The sequence below is a fragment of the Onychomys torridus genome, chromosome 3 (assembly GCF_903995425.1).
Source record: "Onychomys torridus chromosome 3, mOncTor1.1, whole genome shotgun sequence".
In the NCBI taxonomy this organism is placed as follows: Eukaryota; Metazoa; Chordata; class Mammalia; order Rodentia; family Cricetidae; genus Onychomys; species Onychomys torridus.
Window position 1 is genome coordinate 132,621,122 of NC_050445.1, and position 15,573 is coordinate 132,636,694.

At 41.4% G+C, this 15,573-nt stretch overlaps 1 protein-coding gene across 5 annotated transcripts in view; it reads left to right on the top strand.

Moving 5' to 3' along the window:
- Positions 1 to 4,131: 4,131 nt before the first annotated feature.
- Znf32 (zinc finger protein 32) overlaps positions 4,132 to 15,573 on the top strand; it is a 41,386-nt gene continuing 29,944 nt past the window's right edge. The window contains exons 1-3 of one of the 5 annotated variants that reach the window (XM_036181235.1): positions 4,132 to 4,238; positions 6,010 to 6,149; positions 7,216 to 7,410. In XM_036181235.1, the coding sequence (XP_036037128.1) occupies positions 6,080 to 6,149; positions 7,216 to 7,410 (265 nt within the window). In that variant the 5' untranslated portion in view covers positions 4,132 to 4,238; positions 6,010 to 6,079. The other 4 variants (XM_036181233.1, XM_036181231.1, XM_036181234.1 and 1 more) reach the window with 4 other exon arrangements.

The following is a 15,573-nucleotide window of genomic DNA, read 5'->3' on the forward strand; positions in this document are numbered from 1 at the left end:
CAGAACACCAAATAGACTGGATCAAAAAAAAAAAAAAAAATTCCCCTCACCACATAATAATCAAAACACTAAACATACAGAACAAAGAAAAAATATTAAGAGCCACAAAGGAAAAAGACCAAGTAACATATAAAGGCAAACCCATCAGAATAACACCAGACTTCTCAATAGTGACTATGAAAGCTAGAAGGTCCTGGACAAATGTTATGCAGACACTAAGAGACCATGGATGCCAACCCAGACTATTATACCCAGCAAAACTCTCAATCACCATAGACGGAGTAAACAAAATATTCCATGGGAAAACCAGATTTAAACAATACCTATGCACAAATCCAGCCCTTCAGAAAGCACTAGAAGGAAAAATCCAACCTAAGGAAGTTAAACACACCCATGAAAACTCAGGCAATAGATAATCCCACACCAACAAATACCAAAGAAGGAAAACACAACACTACCACAAAAAAAATTAACAGAAATAACGGTCATTAATATCCATCAATATCAATGGTCTCAACTCACCTATAAAAAGACACAGGCTAACAGAATAGATGTGAAAACAGGATCCATCCTTCTGCTGCATACAAGAAACACACCTACACTTCAAAGACAGACACTACCTCAGAGTAAAGGGCTGGGAAAAGGCTTTCCAATCAAGTGGACTTAAGAAGCAAGCTGGTGTAGCTATCCTAATATCTAATAAAATAGACTTCAAACTAAAATCAACCCAAAGAGATCAGGATGGACATTACATATTTATCACAGGAAAAATCCACCAAGATGAAGTCTCGATTCTGAACATTTATGCCCCAAATAAAAAGGCACCCACATTTATAAAAGAAACATTATTAAAGCTTAAATTGCACATCAAACCCCACACACTAGTAGTGGGAGATTTCAACACACCACTCTCACCAAAAGACAGATCTACCAGACTGAAACTTAACAAAGAAATAAAGGACCTAACAGATGTTATGACTCAAATGGACTTAATAGATATCTACAGAAATTCCCACCCTAACACAAAAGAATATACCACCTTCTCAGCACCCCATGGAACCTTCTCAAAAATTGACCACATGCTTGGTCACAAAGCAAATCTCAACAGATACAAAAACATTGGAATAACCTCCTGTATCTTATCAGACCACCATGGCTTAAAGATTTCAACAACAACGAAAATTATAGAAAGCCTACAATCTCATGGAAACTGAATAATGCCCACCTGAAACACCAATGGGTCAGGGTAGAAATAAAGAAAGAAATTAAAGATTTCCTAGAATTCAATGATAATGAATGTACAACATACCAAAACTTATGGGACAGTATGAAAGCAGTGCTAAGAGGAAAATTCACAGCACTAAATGCACACATAAACAAGATGGAGAAATCTCATTCCAATGACTTAACAGCACAACTGAAAGCTCTAGAACAAAAAGAAACAAACTCACCCAGGAGGAATAGATGCCAAGAAATAATCAGGGCTGAAATCAATGAAATAGAAACCAAGAGAACAATACAAATAATCAATGAAACAAAGTGTTGGTTCTTTGAAAAAAATCAACAAGATAGACAAACTCCTGGCCAAATTAACCAAAGGCAAAGAGAGAGCACCCAAATTAACAAAATCAGATATGAAAAGGGAGACATAACAGACAACGAGGAAATCCAGACATCAGGTCATACTTCAAAAACCTGTACTCCACAAAATTGGAAAATCTGGAAGAAATGGACAATTTTCTGGATAGATACCACATACCAAAGTTAAATCAAGACCAGATAAAGTATTTAAATAGGCCAATAACCCCTAAAGAAATAGAAACAGTCATTAAAAGTCTCCCAACCAAAAAAAGCCCAGGACCAGATGGTTTCAGTGCAGAATTTTACCAAATTTTCAAAGAACTAATTCCAATAGTCTTCAAATTGTTCCACACAATAGAAACAGAAGGAACATTACCAAACTCTTTTTATGAGGCTACATTTACCCTGATACCCAAACCACACAAAGATGCAACAAAGAAAGAGAACTACAGACCAATCTCCCTCATGAACATTGATGTAAAAATATTCAACAAGCCGGGCAGTGGTGGCACACGCCTGTAATCCCAGCACTCGGGAGGCAGAGGCAGGTGAATCTTTGTGAGCTCGAGGCCAGCCTGGGCTACCAAGTGAGTTCCAGGAAAGACTCAAAGCTATACAGAGAAACCTTGTCTCGGAAAAAAAAAAAAAAAAATACTCAACAAAATATTGGTAAACCGAATCCAAGAACACATCAAAAAAATTGTCCACCATGATCAAGTAGGTTTCATCCCAGGGATGCAAGGATGGTTCAACATATGAAAATCTGTCAATGTAATACACCATATAAACAAACTGAAAGAAAAAAAAAACACATGATCATCTCATTAGATACTGAAAAAGCCTTTGATAAAATCCAACACCCCTTCATGATAAAGGTCTTAGAGAGATCAGGAATACAAGGAACATTCCTAAACATAATAAAGGCAATTTACAGCAAGTCAACAGCCACCATCAAATTAAATGGAGAGAAATTCAAAGCGATTCCACTAAAATCAGGAACAAGACAAGGCTGTCCACTCTCTCCATATTTAGTCAATATAGTACTTGAAGTTCTAGCCAGAGCAATAAGACAACATAAGGAGATCAAGGGGATACAAATTGGAAAGGAAGAAGTCTTCAAACTTTCACTATTTGCAGATGATAGGGTAGTATACATAAGTGACCCCAAAAATTCTACCAGGGAACTCCTACAGCTGATAAACTCCTTCAGTAAAGTGGCAGGATACAAGATCAACTCAAAAAAAACTCAGTAGCCGGGGTTGGGGATTTAGCTCAGTGGTAGAGCGCTTACCTAGCAAGCGCAAGGCCCTGGGTTCGGTCCTCAGCTCCGGCAAAAAAAAAAAAAAAAAATCAGTAGCCCTCCTATACACAAATGATAAAAGGAGTGAGAAAGAAATCAGAGAAACATCACCCTTTATAATAGCCACAAATAATATAAAATACCTTGGAATGACACTGACTAAACAAGTGAAGGACCTGTTTGATAAGAACTTTAAGTCTCTAAAGAAAGAAATTGAAGAAGATATCAGAAAATGGAAGGATGTCCCATGCTCATGGATAGGTAAGATTAACATAGTAAAAATGGCAATCAAAATCCCAACACAGTTCTTCAGACTTGGAAAGAAAAATACTCAGCTTCATATGGAAAAACAAAAAACCCAGAATAGCTAAAAGAATCCTGTATAGGGGCTGGAGAGATGGCTCAGCGGTTAAGAGCACTGGCTGTTCTTCCAGGGGTCCTGAGTTCAATTCCCAGCAACCACATGGTGGCTCACAACCATCTGTAATGAGATCTGGTGCCCTCTTCTGGTGTGCAAGCATGCATGTAGGCATAACACTGTATACATAATAAATAAATAAGTCTTTTAAAAAATTATTTGTTACTAGTCCTTTGGAGACTTTGTATAGTGTATTTTGATCATATTCACTCCCTTCCCCAAACTCTTCCCAGATCCACACCCCCTCCCTACTCACCCAACTTTATGCCCTCTGGTCTTTGGTTTTGGTTTTTAACCCATTAAATCCATTTTGTATGTGGAGCTGAAGATCGAACCCGGGGCCTACCACTGAGCTAAATCCCCAAGCCCAATAAATCTTTTAAAAAAAAAAAAAAAATGAGCCGGGCAGTGGTGGCGCACGCCTGTAATACCAGCAGGCAGAGGCAGGCGGATCTCTGTGAGTTCAAGGCCAGCCCGGGCTACAAAAGGAAACCCTGTCTCGAAAAAAAATCAAAAATTAAAAAGAAAAGCTATTAGAAACACATACAAATAAGTGCAGTCGATGGAAACTTAAGGCATTTTAGAGAGCTTTTTTTCTTATAATAAACGGACCAGGGGGTGTTCCTGATTCTTTGTCCGAAATACTTGCTTCCGGCTTCTGAGCCCTACATCAACCCTGAGTCTAGCGTGGTTTAACGTCCTCAGCATCCCCAGACATCAACTACCGCTCCTCCACCGGACGGCGCTCCCCTCCACCAGAACCCACCACTCGCGGACCAATCTTCTACGTTTCTGCAGCACGGCGGCGGCGCTTCCCACAGTGCGCCGGGGCGCGCGCGCGGGGGCTCCTGGGAGTTGTGGTCCGGCGCCGCTCGTCGCTGCTGCGGCTGCTACGGGCTCGGCGCCGGCTTTGTCTGTCTGCGGGCGCGCGCTGCTGCGGTGAGTGAGGCCCAGGCCTGGTCTGTGCGCCCGGGAGAGGGGGCTGTGTCGTGAGCCCGCCGCCCCGGCCAGGGCACGTGAACAGGCCAGGCCAGCTGGCCGGGCCGCAGTCGCCAAGCCGCTGACAAGGGTGCGCTGGTCGGAGAGCGGGTGGGCCGCCGTCTGCTGCGGGAGGGCCCCGCTGCGATGTCGGGGCCCCTGGGAGGCTGGGGCCCCGCGAGCGTGGGAGGGGCCACACGGGAAGGTCCAGCTAGGCCTGGAGGGTGCAGAGTCCGTGCCTATGGAGATGAGAAGGGAGTGGCGTCCAGTGTAAGGGGAACTCACCCTCACCCACCAGCTCCTGATCGCTCCTTAAATTGCCTCGTTAAGATCTCCTCAGACCCCACAGATCATCCTGTCTGTCCTCCAGCCCCTCTCTCCTGAGAATGCACCATTTTAAGGCCTTGAATTTGTAGGGTATGTCTCAAATGTAAGAGATCGCTCACTTTCTGGTCATCAGTTCTTGCAAAAGCTAATGAGATGGTGTTAACTTGCTTAGTAAGTGAAGAAAACTGGAGTCGGGGCTCTTCAGTTGCTTTCCTCCAGATCAGACACCTAGGGAACCAAGGCAAGAATCCAAGTCTGGCAGAGCCTAATTCTGAGCTGTGATAGCACTTCTAATAGGAAGAGAGCAGTGTTTTGTGTAATGAAACCACGTTCTTCCAAGTGTCTTCGAGAATTTGATTGCTCTGACTTGAGATAACAGTTGTCCCGTAACAATTTCCTGTTGGCAGTTTCCTGTTACTAATCAGGGAGAGTCTGGAGACACATTTGAGGGGATATTAGTGGGATACCTCTTAGCAGGTGGAGAGGTTGAGTATAGGTTCTGTTCACTTATTTTGACTTAACCATGTTTTCTAGACACTCCGGTGACAAAAGTCCAACCCCACGGAGGTGGCACCAAGTGCTTTTCTTTGTGAATGTGCAGGGGGTTTTGTTGGTTTTATTTTAATCAATAATATCTTGTATTTCTAAATGAATGCATTTGCACCATTTCAGGGGAGCCCTTTGTACTTTGTGCTCCAAGTTGGAAGTGAATCCTCTTGTCATCACAGTAATATGACTGAACGGGTAGAAGGATCAGCTACTTGATTAATAGAACAGAGAATTATAGCATCAGACTGCTAATTCATTAAGCCAGGAGTCCAGCATTTTGATTGGACGTTCTGAAACAAAGATTATACTGTGTACTGCTACATAAATATAAAGTGTACAAATCCAGGAATTTGATCCTTAAATAAACATTCCAAAGGGAGAAAGTGATGGTTTGGATCTAGAGCCTGCTAAGAATTGCCAAAAGGTAACAAGAAATCTTTTGTTAGGTCCTTGTAGCTTCAGGGGAACTGGAAAGGAGAACTGAAGCTCTTCCCTCATACCGGTCAGGAAGGCTAAAATATTGACTTCTTAGGCTGGAGGAATAAAATCAGCAACAGTTGCCTGGGAAGTGGAGGACCCCAATGTCATGTCAAGACCAAAGTACAACAGAAGTGACCCTTAACTGGGGACTAACAGGATGAAGTCCGTGCCTCTTTGCTCCTGGATTAACTTTTGTGCAGTCAGCTCTGCTCTATTTAGCCCACTTTGCAGTGATACTACCTCAGGCAGTCCTGATTTCCTGTGCTTACACCCCAAACTGGACCTCCTGTTGACTTTCTCTTTCTCAATAATCAATTCTGTCCTTTATAGTTTGCTCTTGGGTTTGGTTTGCTTTATTTTATTTTCTGTTCCTCAGGTACTCAAGACCAGCCCATGGAAGAATCATACAAAGAAGTGGTGATTAAAGTAACAGAGCAGGAGTGGACATGTTTGGGTTTCCAACAGCTACCCTGCTGGACTGTCATGGAAGATATGCCCAGAATGTAGCATTTTTCAGTGAGTGAGTCAGCTAGTTGCTGGGATACCTTCAGATCCCTGTTCTCAGTACTGAGAAGCAGAAGATGCATTCATTTGGACAGGAAAAGCCTGCAAGCTGGAATTGGAAATGATGGAACAAAGCAAGGAAACAGTCTGATATGGAGGTTGTCTCTTGAGGCTATCTCAGGCCGAATGAGTATCTTTAGCTCTCAGCTCTATCACTGAGTATGAAAAAGTAGGGAAATGAGGAGGAAACTTCTCTAGGATGACTCCTAGAAAATGAATAGACTCATTCAACTGTACTGTAGCTTAGTAGACTGAAAAATAGCATGAATTTTAAAAGAAATTCCAATCATATTTGCATTATTAAAGAAGTTACGTCCTTCCTTAAGCTTCAGGCTTTTCTTCTGTATCATGGGATAGACAAGAGGCTGCATCCTGTAAGAATTCATAGCATAGGCATAAAATATCTGAAACTTTGCTGCTTATTTTCTGAGATCATAAATACTGTCAGGAGTGGACTGGAATAGGATGACTTTCATGCAGACAATGCAGTGTAAGCCTCAGGACTTCTCATGAAAATTGGTCTCTCCTTTGCTTGATTTTATGCTTTTGTTTAAAGGGATGCTTTTAAGGTTTTCAAGCTTTAGTCCCTTTGTATCCTGACTCTACACCTGTTTAGGAGTCAGCTAAAACTTGGAAGCAGGGGAAAAAAAGACCTTAGGTAAAAGGCTCTGTGTGATTCTCTGAATAATAATAATAATATAATAATAATAATACATGTCTATCTCCCAAGAATTTGGGAGACTACATTAAAGTTAAAGGCAGTTCATAGCTATGGAGCATGCTAATATTTGAATCCTACAGATAATATACCTATTAATAGTTATGTGACCTCCCTATGCTCTCATTTTCTTATCTGTAGCAATCTCAGGATGATTTTCAAGATTCAGTTATGTATGCAAAGTTCATAGTAAAATGCCTGGCACATAATAAGCCCTCTAAGGGTTATGTTTCTTTCTTCCCTCTTCTTCTCACTCAGCGTATTGGTGCATCTTACATGACTTCCCTCTCGTTTTCCCAGATGTGATGACAGAAGCCCACAAATATGATCATTCAGAGGCCACGGGATCGTCAAGCTGGGATTTCCAGAGTTCTTTCAGAAGAGAGAAGCTGGAACAAAAGTCCCCAGATTCTAAGACACTACAGGAAGACTCCCCTGGAGTGAGACAGAAGGTCTATGATTGCCAGGAATGTGGGAAGTCTTTCCGGCAAAAAGGTAGTCTAACATTGCATGAGAGAATCCACACTGGTCAGAAGCCTTTTGAGTGCACCCAGTGTGGAAAGAGCTTCAGGGCCAAAGGCAATCTAGTTACACATCAGCGAATTCACACAGGAGAGAAGCCCTATCAGTGCAAAGAGTGTGGGAAAAGCTTTAGTCAGCGAGGCAGTCTAGCTGTCCATGAGAGACTCCACACTGGACAGAAACCCTATGAATGTGCCATTTGCCAGAGAAGCTTCAGGAATCAAAGTAACCTTGCTGTTCACCGAAGAGTTCACAGTGGTGAGAAGCCCTATAGATGTGACCAGTGTGGAAAAGCTTTCAGTCAGAAGGGAAGCTTAATTGTCCACATCAGAGTTCACACAGGTCTGAAGCCCTATGCATGTTCCCACTGCAGGAAGAGTTTCCACACCAGGGGGAATTGTATTCTTCATGGAAAAATCCACACAGGAGAAACACCCTATCTCTGTGGCCAGTGTGGGAAAAGTTTCACTCAGAGAGGGAGCCTGGCTGTGCACCAACGAAGCTGCTCACAAAGGCTTACCCTGTAACCACTCTCTTCAAAGGAAGTTCTTAGGAATTAAGAATACAAAACCCTCTGTATTCAAGAAATTTATCTTATTCTATAGGGTAAGTGGAAATTCTTCCAGAAGGACCAGTATTTGATAGAACAGACTGACTTTTTCCCTTTCCCCCAAATGAATATGAAAAATAAATGTCTTGTTTTATCATTATCATGTATTTTTCATAATTTCTTTATTTTGATCTAATTTCCTAAGGTACACTCATTAATCTCTCATGTCACACTTGACCTTGTTCTTAGTGTAGCAGTTACAAACTTTTAGTGTATGCCATAAGCCTTTTAAAAAATCAACCCCTGGGCTATAGAAAAGGCTCAGCTCTTAAAGGCTAGGCTCACAACAGAAAAAAAAAAAATTAGCTCTTCATCAATCTCAAAGTCCTTTTCTTCTGTATATATTCAATTTACTCTGCATTCAAGACCACTGGGCAGAATCCAGGGGATAAATCTGTTTTATTAATATTTTTGTTGGATCTAAATAATGAATCAGCTGAGTAACCTAATAGACTGCTACTGTCCACAGCAGAGGCCCCAGCCTTATAAAACAAGTTTTCCTTACAAGCTTGCAAAGGTTTGGAGTAGGCACATTTAGATTTTCTTCTGTCCTACACTTCTAATTATAACTATTTTTTAATTTTCTAAAAATCCAATATTTACATGTTACTTTCCATTAAGGGAATTCCAAACTCCCTGAGAAACACAATGGCCTTCACTCTTTTTGAGACAGTGTTGAGGTTGGGAACATCTAGAAAGAAAGGACTTGTCATTCTAACTGAGCCTATGCTAGTTCGTAGTCAGTAATGACAGTCTACTCCTCCAGCAATACTGTGCTCCTCCTACAGACTGACAATTTGGAAACATAACTCCCTCTTAATTCTATTTTAACCTTCGTGGGATGAGATCTGAAGAAAATTGAGAGAGGAAAGATTGGTTTGTGGGAAAATTTTCATTTTTTAATCTGAAGCCAACTATAGTTCTTCATGTTGAGCATTTCTGTGAATAACTTATGAATAATGTAGAGAAGTTTTCACATTAAGGTACCATCTTAGTTAGGATTACTATTGCTCATGAAACACTGCAGTTAGCCACAAGAATATATTATAGAGATTCAGCTGTTTATAATAAGCTATACCTTGACCAACCAAGGAGTCCTTCCAGAGGAAGCTATTTATCAAGGAATATCCGTTATTTAGCTTTTTTTTTTTTAGCTGAGGATCAAATCCAGGGCCTTGCGCTTGCTAGACAAGCGCTCTACCACTGAGTGAAATCCTCAACCCTGTTACTTAGCTTTTAATATATATCAGCTGTCTCCTGCTATGAAATTCTTGTGCGTCCATATACTACTAGGCCATATGGCAAACAGTTTAGCTTCTCAGACCTACTACTGATCCACTAGGTAACACTCCTACAGAACCTAGGAGACAGGCAGCCTGTAGCTGCATAGCTTTGTTTCTTGTGCAAATGAAGTTCAGACCTCCCTTCCCCAGACAGGGAAAAATGGCATTCCAGAGCAATTGACTCAAAACAAAGGAGGCTTTTTGCATATCCAGGTGGAGTGAAGGGTGGGGCAGGATTCGTGGCCAGAGCAGAGTCATGTGGCCAGGATAGAAAGAACAAGGCGGTTTCTGTAGATGGTAGACAGAGCCACATGGCCAGAGAGAAGAGAAAAAGGCAGAGATTCTGTAGATGGTAAGACAGATCTTTTGTAGAGTTTTCTCAGAGCTAGGAGTAAGGAGTGAGGAAAGAAAGATGGAGGACAAAGGAACAGGGGATAAAGATGAGATTGAAAGCCTAGGAGCTTAATACTAGGGCTATGAGGGGACAGAAAGAAAAGAAACAAAGGAACTGGATGTCAGGACAGAACTGAAGCTATAGAGATAGAATTTTGTCTTCCCCAGGACAATGGGAGGAATCTTCTCAGGGCAGGCCCTTGAGGAAATTCCGTTAAAACAAAATGACAAAAAACAAGTTGGGGAGGAAAGGGTTTATTAGTCATCAAAGGAAGTCAGGACAGAAATTCAAGCAGGACAGGATCTTGGAGGCAGGAGTTGATGCAGAGGCCATGAAGGGGTACTGCTTACTGGCCTTTTTTTTTTTTTTTTCTTTGCTTCCTTGTTTTCTTTGTTTTTTGTTTGCTTGTTTTGATTTTTGAGACAGGATTTTTCTGGGTATTTCTGGCTGTCCATTGACCAGGCTGACCTGGAACTCAGATCCATCTGCCTCTGCCTCCTGAGTGTATGCTGGGATTAAAGGCATGTGTCACCACCCTGGCTTACAACCCTGACTTTTTTTAAGTTTTATTGGGACACAGCTATATCCTTCCATTTGTTTTAAGTTTACTTACTTTTTACTTTATGTGCATTGGTGTTTTGTCATGGGTGTCAGGTCCCCTGAAACTGGAGTTACAGACAGGTATGAACAGCCATATGGATGCTACGGGTCCTCTGGAAGAGCAGAAGGTGCTCTTAAGAGCTGAACCCTCTCTCCAGCCCCGCTACAACCTTAACAGAGGCATTTTCTTAGTTGAGGTTCCCTCCTGTCAGATGACTGTAGCCTGTGTCAGATTGACATACAGCCATCTAGCACAGGTGCCATTCTGTTCTTTGTAGTAGGCCTTATAAGCCATAGCCTCCTTAATCCCAAGAGGCTCATGAAAGCAATCTTCATCTATGGGGGTAAATTATGTCAAAGGTCTTTGGGCATTCAAATTTTGTGGATTTGATTAGTGAGAGAGAGTACTCTCAGAAATACTTAAATAGCATTTGATGATGTATGAGACTAACATTTCCATTTGTAGTAACCATTTGTAATCACACACTAAAAATTGAAATTAAACTGGTATACTTATGCAGTGGAATTAAACCCAGCAATAAAATATGTCCACAAAACATGAACAGTATTTTGAATAAATCAGAAAATCTTACATTGAACCTTCATACAACAAAAAGAGCTGATAAGTGACTTGAAATATCTTCAAGTGGTATGTGCATGAGTCCATATAGTCCTTATCATCCACTGAATTCACAGTTAAGATCTGCATATGTAAGGCATACCTCAGTAACAACCAGGCAGTTTTAGCACACTGCACACAAGTCCTTTGTCACTCATTCTTAAGAAGTCAGTGTCTGTGTCACCTCTGTCTACACAGGCTGATAACCGCCTAAGTTAATAGAAGACAGAAATGATGCCACATTGCTTCAGTGATAGGCACCAAAACCCTTATAAGGTCAGCAAGTTTGCCTGCTTCTTTTGGAATACTTGCTCTTTGGAAAATCAGCTACCATGTAAAAAAAGAAGCCACGATAATGTGCCAGCTACATGTATGCTCTAATTGATAGGTTCAGCTCAACAGACAGCATCAACCCTCTTTTTTTTAAATATTTATTTATTTATTTATTATGTATACAGTATTCTGTCTGCATGTATGATTACAAGCCAGAAGAGGGCACCAGGGATGGTTTTGAGCCACCATGTGGTTGCTGGGAACTGAACTCAGAACCTCTGGAAGAGCAGTCAGTGCTCTTAACCACTGAGCCATCTCTCCAGCCCCCTCTTTTTTTTTTAAGAATTTTTTTTTAATTTTATGTATGAGTGCTCTATCTGTATGTATGTCTGCAGAACAGAAGAGGGCATCAGATCCAACTGTAGAAGGTTGTGAGCCACCATGTGGCTGGGCATTGAACTCAGGACCTCTGGAAGAGCAGCCAGTGCTCTTAACCACTGAGCCATCTCTCCAGCCCCAGCATCAATCCTCTTAATTTTGTTTCTCTTGCTATGAAATTCCCTGAGAAAAGCAAGTTAGGGAAGAAAGTGTATTTTGGTTTACAGTTTCATGTCAAGGAAGGTATGGCCAAAGGAACATGAAGCCTGCTCAGCACAGTGGATCACCAGTCCAGAGGGGGATATAGGGCTGAGCTATAGAACCTCAAAGCCCACTGCAGGTGACATACATCCTCCAGCAAAACTCTACCTCCTAATGGTTTCATAACCTTCCCAGACAATGGGGGTGGGGGGGACGGCATAAGACCAAATGTTAAAACTCGTGAGCCCACTGGGTGATAGTAGCATACCCCTTTAATCCCAGCACTAAGGAGGCAGAGCCAGGCAGATCTCTGTGAGTTCAAGGCCAGTCTGGTCTACAGAGTGAGTTCCAGGACAGCCAAGGCTACACAGAGAAAACCTGTCTCAAAAAAAAATCAACAACAACAAAAAAAGCAAGCCAATGAGCATTTTGTATTCAGACCACAACAAATCTCCAGCCACAATAATGAGTCAGTGCTGAGGTACAGCCCAAGAAAATATTAGGTGCCTACAGTCTAAGCTAACATCCAGCGAATCTGACTTATAGTGTCAGCCAAGCCATGTTCTTATCTGGATCCCCTCCTAAGCCTCAAACTCACAGAAATCTACCTGCCTCTGCTTCTGAGTGCTGGGATTAAAGGTGTGTGTGACTATGCCCAGCTAGAATATTCATTTTCTATGGATGCTGAAACAAAGTACTAGAACTGAGTGAGTTGCGACAAGAGTAATGTGTTATCTGATAGTTTGGGAAATCTGAAATCAGGGTATCTTCAGGACAATGGTCTCTCTGAAGCATATAGAGTAGAAACCTTAAACTCCTGTTGGTTGCTAGGAATTATTGGTTTCTTTTTTTTTTTTTTTTTGGTTTTTTGAGACAGGATTTCTCTGTGTAGCTTTGGAGCCTGTCCTGGACTAGCTCTGTAGACCAGGCTGGACTTGAACTCACAGAGATCTGCCTGCCTCTGCCTCCTGAGTGCTAGGATTACAGGCGTACACCACGACCGCCCAGCAGAATTATTGGTTTCTTAACCAGCTACAGAATTTCATTTCTACTTGTCTGGTCTCATGGCATCCTTGTGTGTCTCTTTGTCTCATCTTACATAACACCAGTCCTGTTGGGTTAAGGAGCTATCTTACTCCAGTCTGGCCTCATCTTAGCTAATTACATTGGCAAAGACTATTAATAATCAGGCCACTGAACCCATTATACTTATGGCATTTCTGCCATAGTGTCAGAAACACTATCCGTTGGAGAAAAGCATGTACATCTACCATAATGGATCTACAGATACAGTTCAGGACATCTGCACATCAGGGAATCTTGGTAGAAATAAACATTATCAGCACCTGTCTGACACCTCCCAAAACTGTAAGTGGGCAGAGAGAAGGGACGGAAGGGACCACAATCTTTAAATATGCCTAGTACCCATTTGGTTCGCCAGCTGTGTAATTTCTAGAATTCCATGCCCATAACTTAGGGTATCAAGAGAGGGCACATCTTTTTCCATGGTAGGTTCCTGATTATTGGACTTCCTATTCAAGATGCCACAGTAGACTACAAAATCCAACATCAGTAGTAAATGTGTGGTTTCTTGTTGCTTGGATTCTAACAGCTCCCTCAGAGGAGTGGGTGAGAAGGCACAGACACTAGGAATCCATTGAAGGCAAATAACAAACTCATTTATTCAATAACAGGGAAGGCCTTATATACCCTCCTTCCAGTTCCCAGTCTGTGTGGTTGTTCCTCATTGGCTGGGCACAATCAAGAACTCTGACAATGACTGTTGCTAGGCCCTCAGTCAGACTCCAGGTTGACTCATAAAGAGTATATTATGTGCATAGCTTGGCAACTGGTCTGAGCCAATTTCCTTGACCCTATGGGCCTGTCCTACTACAGTTTCTGACCTAACTTTTTAAGATTTGTTTTTTTGTTTTGTTTTGTTTTTTTAATTTTCAGTTATAAGTGGGTCAAAATGAATTCCTACCTTTTGTAATGCATTTCTGGCACTCTTATACTAGAAGGGTGTTTATGTCAGTGCTTGGGCACTCTTATACTGAAAGGATGTTTACATCAGTGGTTGGTGTTCCCCTGGCTTATCTGTCTTGGCTAAGTGCTGAGTGCTGTTTTTAAGTTTCATTGTGGAGACAATTGGTTCTGATTTGTGGGAGAAGGAGAGGCTGGGGTACTCAGCTACTTGTCCTGTGTTCAGAGGGCCAAAGGATCAGTGGGAGCCAAATGTTTTTCAGTAGTGTAGAAAATGTCATGATTTCCTTATGGTGATTGTATTGAATTTCTAGAGTATTTTTGGTAATGTAGATGTTTTTACAATATTAATTCTGCCAGTCCATGAGCAGCATAATAGATCTTCCCATCATCTCATTCTTTCTTAAGTATCTTTGAGTTTTTATTGTTGAAATCTTTTCTCTCCTCAGCTAGGTTTTCTCCTGGTATTTTTTTGAAACTGTTACGAATTGAACTTTTCCCTGATCTGTTTCCCAGCAAGTTCATTATTAGTATATAGAAAAGCTATTGATACTTTATACTACTCACTGAAAGTGTTTATGAATACTAGGGACTTTCTGATGAGCTATTTAATGTTCTGTCACCTCCAAGTAGGGTTACTTCTTCATATTGTATACCTTCTTTATCCTTCTCCTGCCAAATTGCTTTATCTAAACTTTAAGTACTATATTGAATAAGCAAGTAGAAAATGGACACCCCTGTGTCCTTCCTGATTACAGAAGAAATGCTTTCAGTCTTCCCCCCATTTAGTATAATGTTGACTATAGGTGACTTTATTAAGATATGTTACTTTTACTTCTAGCTTCTTCGGGGTCTTTGTCCTGAAGGGATATTAAACTTTATAAATGGCTTTTTATGAATTCAGTTTGCAAGAATTTTATTGAGAATTTTTGTGTCTATGTTCATCAGAGAAAGTAATCTGTAGTTTTCCTTTTTTGTTTGTTTGTTTTTTGTTTTTTGGGTTTTTTGTTTGTTTGTTTTTATCCTTGTCTAGTTTTGTTACTGCTTACGCCTGGCTTTGTAGAATAAGCTTGGTGGTTTTCCTTCTATTTCTGTTACATAGAATAGTTTGCAGAGCACTGAAATTTTTTTGTGGTATTTATTTTTGTTACATGTTTGTGCACATGTGCATACATAGTGTTCAGTGACTTTTTTCCTAGGAAGACCAACACACAAACACACACACAGACAGACACACACACACACACACACACACACACACACACACACACACACTCCAGAAAAGGAACTCATGACAAACCAAAATAGTGATGGCACTAAAGTCTCAATTGGAAAACCATTGAGTTTGGTTTTTTTGTTTTGGTTTTTGGTTTTTGGTTTTTGGTTTTTTGCTGTAGCTGAGGACTGAACCCAAGGCCTTACACTTGCTAGGCAAGCGCTCTACCACTGAGCTAAATCCCCAACCCCACCATTGAGTTTTTATTGAAGTTATTCAACCAGAATGTGTGAGGGGTTACTTACAGAAGCAGGGATGCTCACAGCTGCATCACTGCCCACCACAACATAGGTAATAGCGCACCGAAGGCTGCATTGCTGGGGCTGCCAGCACCCCTTACAAACAGTTCTTCAGGTCAGAGAGCTCTCCTCTCTGCAGCGCTACTGGTCAGAGTCTGCTATAAAGAGGGAGACAGCTTCGAGAATCTTGTAACTTTCCACTTCTCAGATCTATGGTGTTGGGTAAACCTCCTGAGTTCCTGAGTCCCCACCCCCTTCTCAAAGGAATGTTTCAATTTGT